Here is a 20773-nt window from a genome sequence, read left to right on the forward strand (position 1 = left end):
GAGTTGAGACTTTATCCTGAAAGCAGTGGGGGCAGGGGAAGGGAGTCAGACGGGATTGTGCTATCCAGAAGTTTCAGGAAGAACAAGATCGCATGTGTGGTTTGGGCGTACTACTCTGGAGCCTGCTGTGTGAGGCAGGGCTGGAGGAGAGTGAACAGGGGGCAGGGTGCAGTGGGTGAAGCTGCTGCTGTCGCCGTGGAGGCCAGAGTATGGGTGACGTCACCCAGAGCTGCGACAGGAGCAGGGGAGAGATGTGGACCGACTGCAGACATGCTAGAAGGCAGAACCACCAGGACTTCGTGTGTGTATGTTAGTCTCTCAGTTGTGTCCGACTCTTTGTGACCCCATGGACTGTAGCCCATCAGAGAAACAGCAGGACCTGGTGAGTGACTAAATGAAGAGCCGGAGAGGGGAGAAAGCGTAGGCATCAGTGAGTCCTGGGTTTTGCCTTGGCAGGGGGGACATTGGTAGTGCCTTTTTCTGAGATAGAACATACTTCAGGGAGTACAGGTTTGTGAGAAGATGATGAGCTCAGTTTTGGCCCTGTTGGCTTTGAGGCTGTAGGACACCTCTGAGATGTCCCACAGCTAGTTGGATAAGCAGGTCAGGAGCCTGGAAGAGACTTTGTCTTGAGGGCACAGAGAGCAGAAACATTTCAGCGACGGTTTAAAATGAATTCGAAGAGATCATTCTGGAGGAGCATGTATGCTGGGAAGAGCACAGAGAGGCCAACCTGCTGAGAGGCACCAGTTTTTCAGGGGCAACGGAGAAAGGGAGGCTGGTAAAAGTGGCCAGAGAAGCAGCAGGAAAGCCAATGGAAAGTCATGGTTAGAGAGGCAGGGAGTGGGCAGCCCTGTCAGATGTCACCCAGGAATTAGTAAGATAAGTCTAGATGCAGTAAGCTAAGTCTGTTGGACTTAGCTGCAGAGGGCATCGGTGACCTCCTGGGCAGTGTTACCTCCCTTAGCACTAGTAGCAAACTCACAGGGCTGAGCCTGAGATTCGCTCTTTTTGCTCCTGTATTTCATAGGTAACGGGGTGCTGGAGATTTTCCTATCACCCAGTACTGTACTTGCCTGGAGAATTCCAGGGACAGAGGAACCTCGTAGGCTAAAGTCCATGGGGTTGTAAAGAGTCAGACACGACTGAGTGACTAACACACAGTACTCTACTCCTGGGCTTTCATGGACTTACGAACCACTGATAATTGTGTCAAATGTGGATTCTGATTCGATGGTTCTGCATGGGGCCTGAGACCTTCATTTCTAACAAGCTCCCAAGTGACTCTGGTGCTCCCTGACCATGGATCACACATGAAGTAGCAAGGTTCTAGACAAACTTCCTCTCTCCTCTGGGCTTCCTATGGTGGCATCTCTGACAAATGCTTATTCAGCCTCTCTGGAATGTCCTTAGTGATGGAGCACTCACTGCATCTCAGTGATGAGGACTCGTTTGAAATCTTGTAGCTGTAATCTCAGCTCAGTAGTCCTAATTCCAGCCCTCTAAATGAAACATCTCTCTCCCATCATGCATACATGCTTTTTAAAAATGCTTTTCTTTTAAAATAATGATCAGAGATTACAGTTTTTAAGTAGCTGTGTCCCACTCCTGGCACATATTAATATAGGTCTTTTTCCCTAAACCTGCTGTTAAATAAGATCTTCCACATCTTATATAGGATGATTTTTTTTTTTAACCTAAATACAGGTTTATTCACTAGTCCCTTGCTGATTTTAGCTCCTGGTTCCAGCCTGAGCTACTCTGAAATCCTCATTTACTTGGCCTACATATTATCGGTCCCTCTCCAGTTTGGAGATCAAAATGTTGACAAGACATGCATCTGTCTTTTTGCCCTTTTTATTTCCCTGCCCTCTTATCAGATGTCAGTCAGTATGCTCTGGGACCAGCTTTGGGCTTGCTATACATACTTAAGGGCTATACATATTCAGCTCTGTTTTTTCTACCCTGCCTATGAATTGATATAGTAAGCAAGGTTGCTTCTACCCCTCTTTGACACCCTGCCAGCTCTTTCTTTATATCTCAGAGATCTCCTTGATGACTCCCAGAGTGAATTAAAAAGTCCTCAAACACTCAATACTGATAAGAGTCATTGACACAATTTTGGGCTTAGATGGAATACCACTGGTTTGAGGCTTAACTATGTCATGAATGTTTCATGCTTAGAATGACTTATGGTCAGAAGAGAATGTTTTTTCTCTCTCTGTTATAGAACTTATTCTGGGTCCTTTGTTTTCTTCCTTCTTGTTGTTGTAAACCCCTGTGTTTGTTTATCTTAATCCGTACAGAATTATGCATGTGTTGGCTAGCCTGTTAGCTATAGCACAGACTAAAGTTTTAGGAATGTTACTTGAAAAGACTGCCATTTTCTCCTTCTCAGATATTTTATTCCTAAAAAGGAAGTACCATTCATGTATCCAGTTTTTAAAAAGAAATGGCACACAGTTGTGCTTCTTCAGCTTTTGGGTTGAAATGCTTTCCTGTAAGGAGTTCTTAAGGAATAAGAAAAAATCCTGAGGCCTGTGAAGGCTGAGCTCCAGGATCCAAAAGCTCCCCAGCTTTTACCCTTCAGCTGTTGCAAGTATGAACCTCAAGCCAGTCGTGGATATTTTAGCCAGTCCTGGGGAAAGAAAATGAACCTGCCTCTCCTTTGACTCTTTCCAAAAACACATACCAGCTGTTGCGTTGGACTTTATTCCTGAGTAGCTCATCTTAGATACCTTGACTGCAGGTCTCATTCTTCAAATAATCCAGTTATCCAGAGAAGCAAACTTTCTCCTGAATTCTCAGGTCATATTTGGGGCTAATAATAGTTCCCATCGTTCAGATGAGGAGGCTGAGGAGTGGGGAGGAAGTTACCACCACCTCCCTTGTATACTTAGGCACCAAGTAGCGCGCCCCAGCCTGTTGTTAACAGACAGGCCATCTAAACAAGTTAAATGCCATGTAAAGTGAAAGTGGAGTGAAAGTCGCTCAGTCATGTCCGACTCTTTGTGACCCCATGGACTGTACAATCCATGGAATTCTCCAGGCCAGAATACTGGAGTGTGTAGCCTTTCCCTTCTCCAGGGGATCTTCCCAACCCAGGGATCAAACCCAGGTCTCCCGCACTGCAGGCAGATTCTTTACCAGCTGAGCCACAAGGGAAGCCCAAATGCCATATAAGTGGTGCCTTATTCGTTAGACTCTTGAGAAGTTGAGAAACAGGAGAATGTTTTATGAGTACCTTTGTGTTTACAGGATCGGTTGCTCGTCTGATATCCTTGGTGAAGATGATCCCATTGGCTGGTTTGAGCTGGAAGAAGAGTGGGATGAAGCAGATGTCAAGTTGCAGCAGTGCAGAGTTGCCAAAGTAAACATCAGTGAATTGTGGCCTTCACGTACCTCCCCACTCCTCCCCTCCTTTTGTCTGTTTTTTTTTTTTCCTTTAGATATTTCTTCATTTGGCTGGGCCAGGTCTTAGTTGCAGCATGCAGGATCTTTGAGTTGTGGCATGTAGGATCTAGTTCCCTGACTAGGGATTGAACCTGCACCCCCTGCATTGGGAGCACAGAGTCTTAGCCACTGGATCACCAGGAAGTCCCATCCCCTCTTTTTGTCTTATAAGTGTTTATTGAGTGGTCATTGTGTGCCAGACTTATGCCAGCACAGGTACCCTGGAGGTGAATCAGACATGATCGTGACCCTCAAGGGCTTCAGAGTCTAGTGGGAGACACAGACATATGAGACACTGTGATTGGGCTGATAAAGAGACATACAGGGTGTTGTAGCCCAGAGGAAAATATTTACCCAGTCTGGAATTCACCAGGGAAGGCTTCCCAATAAAGTTGGTGTGATGCCAAGTGTTGAAAGTTGATTAAGCTGCCTTCTTTAGCCAGGCTGAGAGGTATGGAGAAGGGCATCTCAGGCTGAGAGAACAGTTAAGTCCACAGGCATAAGTGTAAGAGAGATGTCTTCCTGTAGCTGTGAAAGAAACAGTGATTATCTGACTACTTAATTGTAACCTCCATTGTAAATCTTAGTAAGAAGCTCAAATAAAAGAAATAACTATCTTTAGGATTTATATATAGTAGCTGCTCAGTGAATATTTATGCAACTGAGTAGTGGATTCTGAAAGATCCTCAACAAAGGAACTTTCACTACAATAAGCAGAGAGTGTGCATAGAAGTTGGGCTTTGAAAATGACTTTAGCTTTGCAAAGACAAGGCTGTGTCCTAGGCTCCCAGAACATAGGTTACATGTAATTGGAGGGTTTTGAGATGATCTGTTAGGGCAGTCATTGACTGTTTTCAATATATAGCTGTTTTCTGTTTCAAAATGACTGTGCTGGGACTTCTCTGGTGGTCCAGTGGTTAAGACTTCGCCTTCCAATGCAGGGTTTGTGGGTTCAGTCCCTGGTTGGGGAGCTAAGATGCCACGATGCCTCTTGGCTAAGAAAAAAACAAAAACAGAAGCAGTATTATAACAGTTCAATAAAGACTTTAAAAATGGCCCACATTTAAAAAAGAGAAAACTTCAAACAAGAAACCAAAATGACTGTGCCACAGAGCAGGCATCTTTCCCTTATTTATCCTGTCTTATCCTGTTTTTGCCTTGAAGAGGAAGTAATGCCATTTCTCATATTGTGATCTTTCCCAGAACCTGACTCCAGCATTTGTATTGTCTCTTTCCTGTTTGCTGTAGATTCTAGACTTATACTTTGTGTCTCCAGGGCTAGGCGTCGTGGGACCTCATTAATCATGAAAGTCACAGGGAGACCTGCCCAGAATGACCTTCACCTCCCTTTCATCAGTACCTGGAGCTTCTGAGTCCTTCTCATCACGTCTCTCTTGTTCTTTCCAGTATTTGATGGTGAAGTTCCTCTGCACCCGCCAGGAGTCGGCAGAGCGCTTGGGAGTACAAGGCTTGAGCATCAGTGGGTACCTCCGGCCTGCGAGAGCAGAAGCCGAACAGAGCATCATCTGTGCTCACTGCAGAAAGGGCACGGAGGAGAGTGTCTGCGGGGCCACACTGCTCCTCAAGACCCTTCAGTTCATCCAGCAGCTCGCCCACGACCTGGTAGCGTTTACTCAGTTGTTAAACCTCATTCCTTTGGGAAAAGTAAATGATGTGTTTGGGGGAAGGAACACCATCCCGTGAAACCTGGCCCTGCTGAGGCCATCAGTTTGAATGAGGATGGCAGGCGTCATTGCTGTGATGATGTTGGGAATTCAAGGGGAGTGCGGTATGGGGCATTGATGGTGTCAGTAAGTGGAAGACGAAGTGGCCTGTGATCACCCTGAGGTTTCCTGGAATAGACCTGCACAGAGATCTTAAAGATGCCCAGCTGTGGTTGCCAGGGATCACTGGGGAGCCAAAGCACATTTATGGGATTTATGTCTTCTATAAGTCCTACAAGTACTCCTGAAGTGTAGCTGAGTTCTGTCTCTTTATTTGAACTCCCGAAATAATAACAGGATTTTTTTAAAGTTGAAATATAGTTGACTTATAGTATTAGCTTTAGGTGTACAACATAGTAATTCAATATTTTTATAGATTACACTCCATGCAAAGTTATTACAAAACATTGGCTATATTCCCTGATACACATTATACTCTTATAACTTAAAATTGATGTTATCCTGATAGTTTGTACCTCTTAATCCCCTTCACCTGTTTTGCCCTTCCTCACACTCCTCTTCTTGCTGGTAACTAGTTTCGTTCTATGTATCTGGGAATCTGTTATTATATTTGTTTGTTTCATTTTTAGAGTCCACATATAAATGAAAGCTTACAGTATTTGTCTTTTTCTGTCTGACTTACTTCACTAGAGTAATACACTCCAGGTGTTGTTACAAATGGCAAAATTTCATTCTATTTATGGCTGATTAATATTCCATTGTGTGTGTATATGTATATGTATGTCAGATCTTCTTGATATGTTCATCTGTTGACGGACAATTAGGTTGGTTCCACGTCTTGGCTATTGTCAGTAATGCTGCTGTGAATGTTGTGTTTTCGATACCAACTTTTACAGTCACTAATAAAAGCACAGTGACAGCCCACTCAAAGATGTTTGCAGTTGTCACCATAGAGAATGTGGCTTGTGTCTCAGGAATCTGATAGAGCCCTCTCGTGTGTGGGATGCAAGTGTCTACTCTTCACCTTCATTCTGCTTCATGGCACATTCAGAGACTGATAACTCAGTTGGTATGTGCATTGTTTGGTCTTTGGAGCTCTCCTGTCACAGCAGAAAGCAGCAGATGAGAGAGAGGTGCTTAGATGTAGCAAGAGCGTTTACAGCAGGATTGATCTTTCAGCCTGCATTCAGGGAAGGATCAAAACAAGCTGCAATACGATCCTGGACAGTAGTCATCACCAGGTAAAGGTTCCCTCATGTCCTAGGTGTCGTATCTGTGAAGTCAGGGAGCTTTCACAGGCGTGTGTGTGTGTATGTTACATGTATATATACACTCACATGCATGTGTACACACACACACACACACACACACACACATATTTTATAAAGTTTCACACCCCAAAGTAGTTGTCCACAGATTGTCACTTAGAGGTCACATCAGTTAATGTTGGGATTTTCATACGAGGAGCTACCTTACCCCTTAATAATGAGAAGTAAATGAGCCATTACGATATTTCTCCAAATGCATTTTTCTGTTTTATTTTTTCTGGTTTTTATTATTTTTTAGGTACAGCAGAAGGAAAGTGGCTTAAAATACAAGTCTTTTCTGGACTTTGCGGGTCTTGACTTGCAGATCTTCTGGAATTTTTACAGTAAATTAAAGCAAAAGTAAGTTGGAATCTATTACAAGATGATAGTCATGTGGAGCTACCCTAGTGGCTCAGATAATAAAGATGATAGTCCTATAAACACAACTGAAAACTCTGAGTTTTGCTATTCTAAATGAACAGTTGGGTTTTTTTTTTTTACCCCCCAGGATTTTTTACTTCCTACTAGTTTATCTTGTTCTGATTTGAGAAATTTTGTTATTGTTGAAAATAATATCTTACATTTCTGTAAAATACTTTACTTGGGCAGTGTTTTTGCAAGCATTTTGCCCTTTATATTACCTTGTAATGAGAGCCAGATCAAGTATTATAGTGTCTGCATGTTTACTGCTGATGAAACAGAGTCAGAAATGCATTTCTTTGCCGCAGAGTAGGCAGTCAGACAAGGTCTGTTTCTTCAGACTCCATACCTCGTGCACTGTTCTTTTCTACTGAGCCTGATGCCTAGTGGGGAGAGTCCTTCGTAGATAGCTGTGGGACTGTGAGGGAAAAACAGCTGGCCCTTTTGCTCTCTGATGGTCTTTGTCTTTCTGTAGCCCCAGGGAAGAGTGCATCTGTGCCCAAACTCTGCTTCTGCAGCTCCTCCAGAGCTGCTTCTCGGTGCTGCAAGGAGATGCTCCTGCCGCCGCTGAGGACGCCAAGGCTCCAAGCCCGCGCCCTAGGCCAGTGGAGGCTGCCAAGGAGCTCTACGCGCACCTGTGCAGTGGTAGGATTGGGGTTCCTCTTCACTGTGACCCTGTTCTGGTGGCCTGCAGGGCCTCTCGCTGTAGAAAACCAGGGGTTCTTTGACCATGCAAACCCAGTAAAAGGTTTATGTCTTTGGAAAATGAGTTTCCTCAATCTTCTTTGAATCATTGTTTGGAGTTCAGAATTTAGTCCTCCTCAATGCCTTCCTCCTGGTTTCTGACATATAGTTGTGTTATACTGAAAGTAATTATTATCATACTCTCCAGTCTTTTTGCCTTTTCATACTGTTCATGGGGTTCTCCAGGCAAGAATACTGGAGTTGTTTCCATTTCCTTCTCCAGTGGAGAATGAGATGGTTAGATAGTGTCATGGACTCAATGGACATGAATTTGAGCAAATTCCAAGAGATAGTGGAGGACAGAGGAGTCTGCAAGCTACAGTCCATGGGGTTGCAAAGAGTCGGACATGACTTAGTGCCTGAATAACAACAACATTCAGTCTTTACTTCAGCTAAGACACAGGGATAATAAGGCTGATAGATTGAAGGGGGGACATGGTAATGCTGATTGAGAATAAGACGTGATTATCTGAAGTTATTTTTAAGGCTTTGCAAGTTGTGTCTCAAAAGAACAGAGAAATAATGAAAGAAAAGCTGGAACATGGGGTCTTTATTTTTGTTAAATGTAAACAACAAAAAAATAATTTCTTTACACTGCCTAGTTTGTGCAGAGGTATTTCTTTTTTCTGGTAGTGAGTTTATGGGCTAAAGCAAATATATATATTGTAAGTGAATAAATGGGCTATATTAAAGCTGATTGTTCATTTTTATCAGTGGTGGATAGGTTGGATGGAGACTCTGTGCCCATGGAAATACTAAAACAAGAAGTCAGGAATACCCTTCTCAATGGGGCTGCCATCTTCTTTCCTGATCGACTGACCCGGCGGAATCATCTCTTCACCATGATGGTAATTATTTATGTTAAAAGTGGAGATTCCACTCTTGACCTATCTTGGCATGAAACTTAGTAGTTTTCGTTTTCTCTGATAGCCTCTCGGTTTCCGTTTCCCACAGGTGTATTTAATACTTGCTGTATGCAGAGTTTTGTTGGGACACAGGTATCTAAGGACATAGCACCATACTCAAGATGGGGATGGCAGATAATCCCAACCTCCATTTCAGAACCTGTTGTATCACAAGGGGAGGGTTTAGTCTCCTTCATCTTTATGACATGCCTACAACCAAATGCTCTTTTTAACAGTTTAACTTTTTATTATGGGAAAATCTAAATATAGAACTAGACTAAATAATACATATCAGTCCCTCCAACCCCTCAAATGTAGTCATCACCTAGATTCAGTAATTACAAACTCACGCTAAACTTGTTTCACCCATTACATACCTCACATACTCCTCCCCCCACACCATTATTATATCAGAGTAAATCCTGGACTTATTCGTTAATATTTCAGTTTATATCTATAAAGAAAATACAATTAAGTTTAATCCTCAGCTGCATCCTCTCACCCAAAATCATGATTGAGTTGGAGTTATCCTAGGAATGAAAGGATGGTTTAACATTAGAAAATCAGTCAATGAAATCAGAGAGGAAAAAAATCATATTGACAACTACAGAAGATACTTTAATAAGATTTAATTCGGATGATGACTAAAACAACAAAACCTGTACAAACTCCCCTAATCTGGTGGAGGGCATGTATCTAAAACCTACAGAAATCAATGTACTGGTCTTTGGATCACTGACTCATCCCTCTCAGAATGAGCTATAAGCCAAGGGTGCTTACTGTCACTGCTTCTCTTGATATAGTATTAGGAGGCCTAGCCACTGCTGTAGGACAAGGAAAAGAAATTTAAAAAATAACAGAAAGAATAAAACATACAATCATTATTAGTCTGTTTAGACAAGCAACTAAATAGAATTACTGAGAAGAGTTGATGAAGCAAACGAGATGCAGCATTTTAAAAAGGCATTTCTATATGTAACCGCTACTTAGCACATGCAATAGAAGTGCCCTGTCAGATGCATAAAGCCCTACAGAAACAAAAAAGGGAGTAAAAGAAGCATACAGTGTCGTCCCTGTTGCCACATGGCTGCAGTCCAGCTGGGGACACTGCTGCAAGGAAGAACTGACCCCAGGTTGCAATAGGCATTTTAGAGGGCAGTTCTGTTAAGTGGTTGAGGAAGGTCAGAGAGGAGAGAGGATCTTTGGTTGGTTTCAGCTGTCTATAAAACGTGCATATCAGCTTGAGGGATCAGGCTTTATTTTTTTTTCCCTTCCAGTTTTATTGAGATATAATTGACATACAGCATTGTATAAGTTTAAGATATACATTCATCATGAAATAATTATCACAATAAGTTGAATCAACATCTATCATCTCATATAGATATAAGATCAAGGAAATAGAAAAAAGTTTTTCTCCTTGTGATGAGAACTCCTAGGATTTACTCTTTTGTCCACTTTCATATGTAACACACAACAGTGTTGATCACATTTGTCATATTGTACTCTACACCCCCAGTACTTATCTATGTTATAACTGAAAGTTCATACCATTTGACTGCTTTCATCCAGTTCTCCCCATCCCTGCCTCCAGCCTCTTTTTCTGAGTCTCTTTGTTTTTTGAAGTATAATCAGCCTACAACACTACGTTATTTCCTGTTATACAACATAGTGATTCAGTATCTCTATACATTTCAAAATGACCACCATGCTGTCTGTGACTTGTCACCATATGAGAATATTATTTAGTTATTGACTGTATTCCCACACTGCTTTTCATACCTGTGACTAATTTGCAGCTGGAAGTCTGTAGTCTTAATCTCTATTATCTATTTCTTTCCTCCTTCCACCCCTCTCAGCTCTGGGAACCACTGGTTTGCTTTTTGTATCTATAACTTTGTTTCTGTTTCATTATGTTTGTTCATTTGTTTTTTGGTTTTTTTTTAGATTCCACATATAAGTGAAATCGTACAATATTTGTCTTTCTCTGTATGACTCGTTTCACTTAGCATAATACCCTCTAGGTTCATCCATGTTGTCACAAATGCAAGGTTTTATGGCTAATATTCATACATACATATATGTATGTTGTATGTATGTATATGTATGTATATTTCACATCTTCTTTATCTGATCATTGATGGGCACTTAGGTTGCTTACATATCTCAGCTTTTGTGAATAATGCTGCAATGAATATTGGGGTGCATATATCTTTTCTCATTAGCGTTTTTGTTTTCTCTGGATAAATACTGAGGAGTGGAATTACTGGATTATGTGGTAGTTCTGTTTTTAATTTTATGAGAACTTTCAAAAGCTGTTACTGTTTTCCATAATGGCTGCACCAGTTATATTCCTACCAATAATGCATGAGAGTTCCCTTTGAATCAGTTTTCACTTTGTGAGAATAACGGCTGACAGCATCAGCTGACATGACCCATTGGATTGCGGGCGAGTCTCTGTCCTACTTGTTTGCTGGAAGCATTTACCAGGCAGCTGAGCAATTTTTTTTTTTTTTTTACTAGCCTGATTCCCACACAGAAAAATAGAAAGAGGATATGGGACCTTTTGAATGACATTGTTGTCTGTTAGTAGAGCAGCTCGTTAACTTTTCCTTTGTCCATCTATCTTAAGGGCTGCATTTTTTCCCTATTCTCATGCAGATGAATTAAACTGCTATCCTTTGTGACCATATCTTCTCTCTCTCCCACCCTCTAATGCCAGGCAGGGCCTTGGGTCTTAAATTCTCTGGAAATCCACCCCCACCCCTCCCGTGCCTTGGTAGCAGTAAATGTTCAATACATTTATTGAATTAAGAAGAGAAAAAAAAACCCTGCAAAGTAACCCATAGCCTCATCAGGGGGTGTGATTTCTGCAACTGTCACATTGGCTATTTGGACTTATACAGAGAAAGCTTAGATCCTGTTTTTAAAAAAAATAGGAAGCTCATAAAAAATGCTCTCCGTCTCTGCCCCCTCTTCTCAGGATGGCATGCCCAGTGATGAAAGTATACATCTTTTGGAAGTCACCTTCCTAAACATTTGCATAAGGCTTTCCTACAGGAAAGCTTCAGCATGTCAGCTTCAGCAGTGAACAAAAGTAAGCCTGCCTGCCCTCTTTTATTTAGGCAGGGAGTTCTGCTCCCTCTTAGCGCTAGGCCAGGTCTCAGTCCGGCCCATTAGGTGGTCTGCCGACCCCAGTGTTCATCATGTTTGGAACAGTGGGCCATGGTATTTTGTTCTGCTCAAGTGCTCTGGAACATCCATGGAGTAGCTTTCCTGAATGTGCAGTTTCTTGTTTTCTAGAAGAATGTCACCGAGCAGGAACACAAGCAGTCCATGCAGCTCACTTTCCGCTCACTCTGCACGTATTTTAGGTAAGTTTCTAATTCTTCTCTTGTCCGATACTGCAGATCTTCACAAGGTTGTTTTCCTGAGCTCTCCCTTCCTTTCAGGTGCTTTTGGAGTAACCATGTACTTCCCTCAGTCAGCCAGGTTTCTAGAGTGAGGTATCACTGGCCTTCGCCGTGACTAAAATAGTGGTAGAACGATAGTCTTGTCAAGAGCTGGCTCCAGCCCCAGTCACTGTAAGACGATTTAGAGTGGAGCTCACTGGGAGTCTCCTTGAACACTTCAGTTTCTACGTAATTTTTGAAGACAAAAATAGAAACCGCAAGAGTTTGGGCTAAAAACCCAACTACGTGAAAGCCCAACTGCAGGGGCACGGAGCGGTAGTTCAGCAAACAATGTGCTGGGAGCGGTGACGTGGAGACTGCCACCTGCTCTGACTACCAGAGAAGCTTATGGGCCTGTAGGTTGCATTATTGGAGGTGTAAAGTCTTGAAGGAGGGAGGGGATTAAAGCCTGAGCTGTCTGCAGGTAGACTGTGCCTTGTATGGACACCAGGCTTAGAGAAGTCTATAAGATGTCTTCAGAATCAAGTATCAAGAATGATGAAAGGACCTGAGGCTCATGTGAAGAGCCTTTGAAGATGCAGGGAATATTTAGCCTGGATTGTCAAATTAGCAGTCATGAAATTAGGTGTATTTCCTGTTGGTAGCCAAGGTGATTTATTCATCATGTTTATTCCCTGGCATCTTTTCTAAGGACTCGAAGATTTATGGGCCTGTGCTTACATAAGGACTTATGGATGGACAGTGGCACAGACCCCACTGGAACCCTGACCTTTTCTGACTCAAACCCCTCACATGCCATAGAACTGACACTGAAAACTTGCTGGGTTCTCTTTTGAGGTAGAAAGCATGAAAATCCCCTTCCTGACACGAGGTGTCATGACTGCTTTGTGTCCTTCCAGTGATAAGGATCCTGGCGGCCTTCTGCTGTTACCTGAGAAAGGCGACCTGGCTGACATGGACATCAGCGAAGTGCTAGCGGTCATGAACACCCTGCTGTCTGTTGCCGCTCGAGAGGTAACCAGTGCCGCTCCATTTCCTTGGCTTCTTTAGGAGACAGGGAGGAGCAGTCATGGCTCCTTCCGCTTTAGCCCTCGTTTTTGGTGTGACTGTAACTCCATGCCTTTGAGCACAGAGCTTCCCTGCGTGCCTTTGCTCCACGTCAAGTAAGGGGACGTTTTGCCCCGAACAAGTGAGGGGACGCTTCCCTGCCTCGTGGTAGTCGGCCAGCAGTAAATACCCGAACGTGCCCATGAAGACTGCCTTTGAAGAAGAGGAATGGGTACTTACCGATGCCCTGGTGTCAGTCAGTGAACCCAGCACTGAGTCATGTATTTGTGCTGTGAATTCTGTGGGAAATCACTTAACAACTGTTTTTAAAATTTATGATTACTTTGCAAATCTTCAGGCTGATCAAATCTGAAAGGATGATCTCTTTTCTGTGCTAATGATTTTTAAAATACTTTTTTCCTTTTTTTTCAACATGAAGGGGGAAAGCTTGAGAAAGGCTTTTTGGAGGAGGTGGTACTGGAGCTCCTCATGAGCCCACTAGTAGCGTCTGACCAGGCAGAGAGGGAGGGGTGTTCTTGCTAGAACAGCATGTGTAACCGGTGACAAGATGGGGAGGAGCCGGAATTTGAAGAGGAGAGTGATAACAGCTAGACTTTGAGCATGTTGGGTTTCTGGTCTGGCAGGACTTCATGTGACAAAGTCTGGTTGAACACTTAAGCTGAGTCAGTGCTGGGAATGGAGATTTGCCATCATTAACCAACCAGTGCTGGTTGAAGCCGTGAATGTCGGTGTCCTCTCATCACCTGTAGGCATCTGCGTAGATAGGGTGGCCGGGAGAGTAAGAAGGCCTGGCAGGAAGAAATTCAGGAGGGATAGAAGCAGAGCGAGGAGGGAGTTTAAGAAGGACCGTAGTCGGCAGAGCCCTCAGGACTTAGATCAAAGGGGGAGGCTTTCTCTGGGCAGTGACCAATGCCTTTGAAGAATGGTATCAGAGAGTGGTGGGGCCCGAAAAGGTAGAATGACAGAGAGGGGAAAGGCAAGGGCAGCAGGTGTGAGCAACTCTTTCAAATGGAATACATGTACCAAAAAAATGTATGTTGATGGGCAATTTAAAGAAATGGCTATTTTAAGAACCAGAATGTTCCCAGTATTTTTGAAGTCCGTTCTTACCCGCTGTGCTCTTCCATGGCTCCCCTTCCTTCTTCTCACCAGAGGGAACCACCATTTTGAAGTTTATAGTCATCACACCCTTGTTTTCGTTTCCAGTTATGCCTACATAGCAGGCCTGTTCCGCCTGGTTTGGGCTTTAATGGAATCATATGGTGTGCAGTCTTCTGGGACGAGTTTTTCTTCACTCAGCGTTTTTGAGAGTCATCCATGTTGATGTGTGTGCTACGGTTCGCCCTCCTCCCCCACCCTTCACTGGTTCACAATATTCCTCTTACGCATCTGCTACAATTTATTTATCCACTTTATTTTGGAGGGATAGTTGGGTTGTTTCCAGTTTGGGGCATTTACATGGAAATTTTATGCTTTGTAGATATAAGAATTTATCTCTAGAGGTTAGGTGATTCTCCAGAGAAACTGGAGAATTAAGATGGTGGTTAGAGAGCCATAGGGGGATAAAGAATTGTTTTGTAAAATGGGTGTTTTGTTTTAGTTTGCAGTGGTGTATAGCCGATTGACAGTGTTGTAATAGTTTCACGTGTGCTAAGTCACTGTAGTCGTGTCCGACTCTTTGTGACCATACGGACTGTAGCCCACCAGGCTCCTCTGTCCGTGGGATTTTCCAGGCAACAATACTGGAGTGGGTTGCCATTTTCTCCTCCAGGGGATCTTCCTGACCCAGAGATCAAACCCATGTCTCATATGTGTCCTGCATTGGCAGGCGGGTTCTTTACCACTAGCACCACCTGGGAATAGTTTCACACGAACAGCAAAAGGACTCAGCCACACATATGCATGTGTCCATTCTCCCCTAGACTCCCCTCTCATCCAGGCTGCCACATAACATGAGCAGAGTTCCATGTGCTATATATAGTAGGTCCTTGTTGGTTATTTGTTTTAAATATAGCAATGTGTCCATGACCATCTAAAATGCCAGAGATTTGATTGAAGGCTCAGAGGAAGGAGCCAGAGAAAAAAGGAATTTTTGAAGATGAGAGAGAGGAGGAGAGACAGAGAAACAGAGAGAGAGAGAGAAGGGGAGATAACTAGGGTGCAGGGCTCCTAAGGGGCAGCAGGGGATGGCCCACAGAGTCGAAACCATCTGTAAAGGTTCTGAAAAGCCAGAGGACAAGAGAGGAGTTTTCATACTACCATCTTTCTCAGTCACTTTGGGGTTGAAAGCTCTCTCATAACTATTCCCCACTTGCCTAAATCTCTTCACTTCTGACAGCTGCTCTCTTAGAGAACGCCCTGGCTGTGTTCTGCAAGTGACCTTGTAAACGCTCTCCATTTGTCTCCTCTTGTGCAGTGTGAGCTGTTGATGGTTGATGGAGCTCAAAGGGAGGTGGGCTCTGTGCTCTCCTCCCTGTTCTGGTCTGTCCAAGGGAGCCTGCTCTCCTGGTGCTACCTGCAGCTGAAGAGCACTGACTCTGGAGCCAAGGATCTTGCCGCCGACCTCACTGACAGATGTAAGTGTCAGTACAGAATCCATGAAAACAGACAGGTGTTTGGGTTTGGCTCTGTGTGTGTGCTGTCATCTTAGTACTTCATGCATATTGTAGAGTGTATATGGTTTTCGTTTCGTTGTTACAAATCAGATCTGTCTTCGGGTTGTTGTTTTTTTTCCTTAAAATAGAATTCTGTAGCATGTCTTTTTGCTCTGAGTTTCCTTTCTGAATGTGGTAGTGTGCCCAAATGTGTTTATTGAAGGGCTGAGTCATTTCACAGCCTAAACATTGCCTCTGCAGTCACACAGACTCTGAGATGAGTGCTGTACCATCCTCTTCCGTACAGTCTGTCTTCCCTCTTTCAATCAAATTATCCAAAAAAGGAAGTCTCGAACTTTCAAAATCTAAGGTATATGTGAGCACTTCTGTGATCCTTGCTGATACTGAAAATTTTCAGATTCATGTCCCATAAATCCCCAGAAAATCATAGGAAACCCAACAAGTTCTGGGAATTTATGGAAAAATCAGTTCCATCAAACCTGATCTCAGAGCTGTGTCAAAAACCAACAGCTGGCTTGGTCAGCCGTGTACTTTCATTTATAAAAATCACACCTCCACCCCACTGAAAAGTAGCAAAGACAAAAAAAAAATCCCTCACTTTTAAGAGTAAACTTCTACTGAGGTTCGCAGTGGTTTTCCCTCCCAGAGGAAAACACTTGTAGGACACTTGATGGCCTCATGGACTTCCCTGGTGGCTCGGCTGGTAAAGAATCCGCTTGCAATGCAGGAGACCTGGGTTTGATCCCTGGGTTGGGAAGATCCCCTGGAGTAGGAAAAGGCTACCCACTCCAGTATTCTGGCCTAGAGAATTCCGTGGACTATAGGCCATGGGATTGCAAAGAGTCAGACACGACTGAGTGACTTTCACTTTCACTGATGATCTCATGGTCTTTCTGATGAAGTTCCTCCACAGCTCCTGTGACCCTCTCCAGCTTTGTCCTTGATGGTGACCAAGCAAGTGATGTTTCTACCATAGAAACTATTAACTCTTCTCCTTATGTTTTGGCAGATGTGGGGCAGTTTCTGGCACACGTGAGAGTGATTTTGGAATCCCTTTTGTCACAGTATAGCGGGAAAACCATAGTAGAAAAATTATGTAACTCGGTGTTTTCAATGGCAGCTCGCCAGCTGGTAAGACAGAGCGGCAACTGTTTGTAAGAGGCGGGAGGGGCTTGGTCATCTGCATCCCTGGCTGACTCTGAGGCGGACGCTGAGTGCTTCATTCATCTTCCTTCAGGTCATCTTTCTGCTGGACTTCTGCACATTGGACATTTCACACTGCACACTCTTGAGAGAGTTCAGTGCCCTGACAGAGCTGCTGAAGGAGCTCTGCAGTGACCCCGAGGGAGGAGTGAACAAGGTACCTTGAGCTGGCGTTTGAACGTGCTTTATAGCCCCTCTCAGGGGCACCATGCCCATGTGTCATGAAACATACCACTCAGTACAGGTCTACACAAATAAGTTGCCTCTAGAAGAGCTCCCTCTGTCTTACCAGTATTTTTTCAGTGTTTATCAACTTTATCAGTGTTGGTTTTGCCAACAAGGATAATTGCCAGTCTTGGTTGATTTGGCATGGTCAACATTAGACAAGAGACACCGAGGAAGCTGTACATAGATTATTTTCATCATTGTGTAGCACATGATGTTATATAAAAACCATATAAATGATTAACCAGATTGAAATCCAGAAGGGAATATCTGTTGTTGAAAGGCAAATTAGAGGGTTTGTTATTTAAAAGCATTTTTTCCCTTACTCAGTCTGACAGGACTCAAAGCTTTTTCAGTGTCTTCTTTGGATCTCACAACTCTGGGGAATTCAAAGGACATATATTTAAAAGCCCACTTTAAAGAAAAAAAAGCAAAGACTGAAAAAAGGAGGGAGAAGACAGGATAGGCTCGGGTTTGCCAACGTCCCAAATAGGGGTGTCAAGTCTTTAAACCACTGGAAATTCACACTAGTACTGGTTTCTAAGAAATAGTTCTCACAGATAGTCATAATTAAAAAAATAAAAGCTAATCGGAGTTACTATAGTGCAATAGAAACCCCACGTGTACTCTGCTGAATAAACGCATAGTGTATCTTGGTCGATGCGTATACATGAGAACGTCAGGTGTAGCCTTAGCCCGTGTGGTGATTTGTGTGGGGGTGTCAAAGGCTGCCATCGGGGGCGCTGATGCAGGACACAGCTTCCTGTGTGTGGATGGATGTAGAGTGACAAAAGCCCTCCTCTCGACTCGTTTGTCTGCTTAGCTGGATGTCGAGACTTGGCAGCAGGAGCGCCCTGTGGTGTTACACACATGGACCAAGGAGTCTGCCCACAACTATGAAAATAACTGCCACGAAGTGTCTGTCTTTGTCAGCCCAGGGGCAACCTATTTCGAGGTGGAATTTGATGAGAGATGTGAAACTGAAAAAAGGTACAGCTCATCTGTTCTTTTCTCCCCAAGCAATAATGGATCAAAAATGAGAGAAGGAAAGTGATAGAGGTTGTGCTTTCACAGGTATGATTATCTGGAATTTACCGACGCCAGAGGTGGGAAAACACGCTATGACACAAAAGTTGGCACTGACAAGTGGCCCAAGGTGAGTGGTGTTTCCAGAGACTCATAGGAGGCCTGTTTCCGCAACAGTTCTCCTTTTATCAGCCTCGGGATAATAGAGATAATGGTCTTTGAAGGGAAGTACTTATATTACACTTTTGTGAAAGGAAGTGTTGATACCAGAGTTCAGCACCTGTTTTGTGATTAATGTTTTGGGGGTACAGCCATGGCAATTTGTTTATGTTTCGTCTGTAGCTGCGTTGGCATGGCGGGGCGTGGTTGAGTCACCACACAGAGACTTTATGACCCAGAAAGTCTAATAACTTGCTCTCTGGTTCTTCATAGGAACGATTTGCTGCCCCTGGTGTATATCACATAGTCCAGAGTACATGGCGGATTGTTATCCTTAGTAAGAAGGGCCGATCGGTCCAGGAAGGCCCCAGCCATGGTGGTGAAAGCTAGGATTCTCTCATAGTTAGGGCCACGTGGTCTCTGGGGCTGGGAAGTTAAGTGTTGCTTCACTGTCAGCGGTCTTGGTTGGCAGCAGAGGAGCAGGCAGGATGGTCTCTGGCTGAGTAGGTGGTGGGCAGATGGGCATCTGAGATTTAGGAAACCGACCAGCAGTTTTCAACTTTGCTTCTTCATAAGGTGCAGTGGTGAATTTTCTGTTTCCTTACTCCGTTGTTCATTTCTCCTTTAGTACTTTGGGAGGGGGTGATAAGACATAATGGTGAGAATATAGGCCAGTTTTAAATTTAGACTTTTTTGAGTCAAGAAGAACACGCTTCTTACTGAAATGCTGCCTTCTCTAATTGGTTTGACCACATGACTTCTTTGTTTGTCTCTAGAAAGTGACCTTTAAGGCTGGTCCCCGGCTGCAGTTTCTCTTCCACTCTGACAGCAGCAACAATGAGTGGGGCTACAAATTCACCGTCACCGCCTACGGCCTACCTGATGTCGCTGTGTCTTGGGGGCTGGATTTACAGCTCCTGGTGTCCCGGCTGATGGGACGCCTTGCTTCCCAGTGCATGGCACTCAAGTCCGTGCACCGTAAGTCCTTGAACTGTCCCTTCCCTCCTTGCTACAGCCACACTGAAGAGCAAAGTGGTACCCCCGTCCTGTAAGTTGTCTCCAGGCAGAGCAAAGGGACTGATAAAGTTCCCTTTCAGTTTCCTTGCTGCTGCTGCTTCTGCTAAGTTGCTTCAGTCGTGACCGACTCTGTGCGACCCATAGACAGCAGCCTACCAGGCTCCGCTGTCCCTGGGATTCTCCAGGCAAGAACACTGGAGTGGGTTGCCATTTCCTTCTCCAATGCATGAAAGTGAAAAGTGAAAGTGAAGTCACTCAGTTGTGTGCAGCTTAACCAGGCTCCTCCATCCATGGGATTTTCCAGGCAAGAGTACTGGAGTGGGGTGCCATTGCCTTCTCCATCAGTTTCCTTGAGAGCCAGCCAAAGTAAAATGTCCCCTTGACACCAGTTTAATCAAGTTGCTTGACTCGGACACTGGGGCACATCACCAGGGCCACAGTGGTTTCCCTGTCTATGGAGGACAAGTCAGGGAGGGGGCTGGTTTTGGCAGCACTGTCCTCATTTTTTTTGTTAAGTTTTGATACCCTCCAACAAGAAGGGAGAAATTCAGAATAAGTTAATTGTATTCTGTGATTATGTGACTATTTATGTGAATATATGTGAACATGGATTTTACCTTAAAGTGACTCTTCAACTTATGTGTTAAATTCATCCAAGAATGAATGAAACAAATAGAATGAAGCTTTCTAGTGTAATCTTTTTCCTGTATTATTTCTTGAGTTTTTCTCCTTTTTAAAGTAAAACATCATGGAAAAAATCGCATAATGGAAAAAGGCTAAGGGGAAAAGCCATTTTTAATCCTAATACCCAGGCATAGCTATTATTAACATTTTAATCTATTTCTACCTAGTCTTTTTTTCTTTGTTTATTGATAAACACATATATGGTGGGTATTTTTCTATTACTATTATTCTTTTTACAAGCTTGAAAGTGAAAGTGAAGTTGCTCAGTCATGTCGGACTCTTTGTGACCCCTTGGACTATGCAGTCCATGGAATTCTCCAGGCCAGAATACTAGAGCAGGGAGCCTTTACCTTCTCCCGGGGACCTTCTGAACCCGGGTCTCCTGCATTGCAGACGGAATCTTTACCAGCTGAGCCACAGGGGAAACCCAAGAATAGTGGCGTGGGTAGCCTATCCCTTCTCCAGTGGATCTTCCCAACCTAGGAATCGAACTGGGATCTCCTGCATTGCAGGCGGATTCTTTACCAACTGAGTTACCAGGGAAGCCCTTTTACAAGTTTAAGTTTACAAATTATGAGCATGGCATTTCTAAGTGGTCTCCTGTTATACCCAAGAGATGGTTCACATTCTGTTTTCGGTTTGCTTCATGGCTTAGTTATTTCAGAAGGATCTCGCCTGAACCTGTCATACAGAATGGCAGCATTTGGGGACTGCCTGATGGTTGCAGTTCACCAGGGTGTGTGTTTATGAAGGGTCACAGTTAGGTTCTGCCAAGTGTGGGGAATTCCCTGCAAGTCCTAGTGGCCAGGTTTGTTTTTTGTTTGTTTTTTGTTTTTTTAAGCCTTTCCT

At 43.7% G+C, this 20773-nt stretch overlaps 1 protein-coding gene across 4 annotated transcripts in view; it reads left to right on the forward strand.

The window, feature by feature from the left end:
- ZZEF1 (zinc finger ZZ-type and EF-hand domain containing 1) overlaps window positions 1–20773 on the forward strand; it is a 94760-nt gene that overhangs the window by 27093 nt on the left and 46894 nt on the right. Inside the window, exons 12-24 of one of the 4 annotated variants that reach the window (XM_086359555.1) lie at window positions 3259–3370; window positions 4861–5076; window positions 6705–6805; window positions 7341–7510; window positions 8324–8457; window positions 11818–11888; window positions 12827–12941; window positions 15412–15571; window positions 16620–16741; window positions 16848–16970; window positions 17862–18028; window positions 18113–18194; window positions 19000–19201. In XM_086359555.1, coding sequence (XP_086215681.1) covers window positions 3259–3370; window positions 4861–5076; window positions 6705–6805; window positions 7341–7510; window positions 8324–8457; window positions 11818–11888; window positions 12827–12941; window positions 15412–15571; window positions 16620–16741; window positions 16848–16970; window positions 17862–18028; window positions 18113–18194; window positions 19000–19201 — 1775 coding nt within the window. Of the gene's footprint in view, window positions 1–3258; window positions 3371–4860; window positions 5077–6704; window positions 6806–7340; window positions 7511–8323; window positions 8458–11817; window positions 11889–12826; window positions 12942–15411; window positions 15572–16619; window positions 16742–16847; window positions 16971–17861; window positions 18029–18112; window positions 18195–18999; window positions 19202–20773 lie in introns of those variants that run through there. The other 3 variants (XM_086359556.1, XM_086359561.1, XM_086359559.1) reach the window with 3 other exon arrangements.

This window comes from Bos grunniens, chromosome 19 (genome assembly GCF_055505025.1).
Source record: "Bos grunniens cultivar Pamir isolate PY7600 chromosome 19, Bosgru_T2T1.0, whole genome shotgun sequence".
Taxonomy (NCBI): domain Eukaryota; kingdom Metazoa; phylum Chordata; class Mammalia; order Artiodactyla; family Bovidae; genus Bos; species Bos grunniens.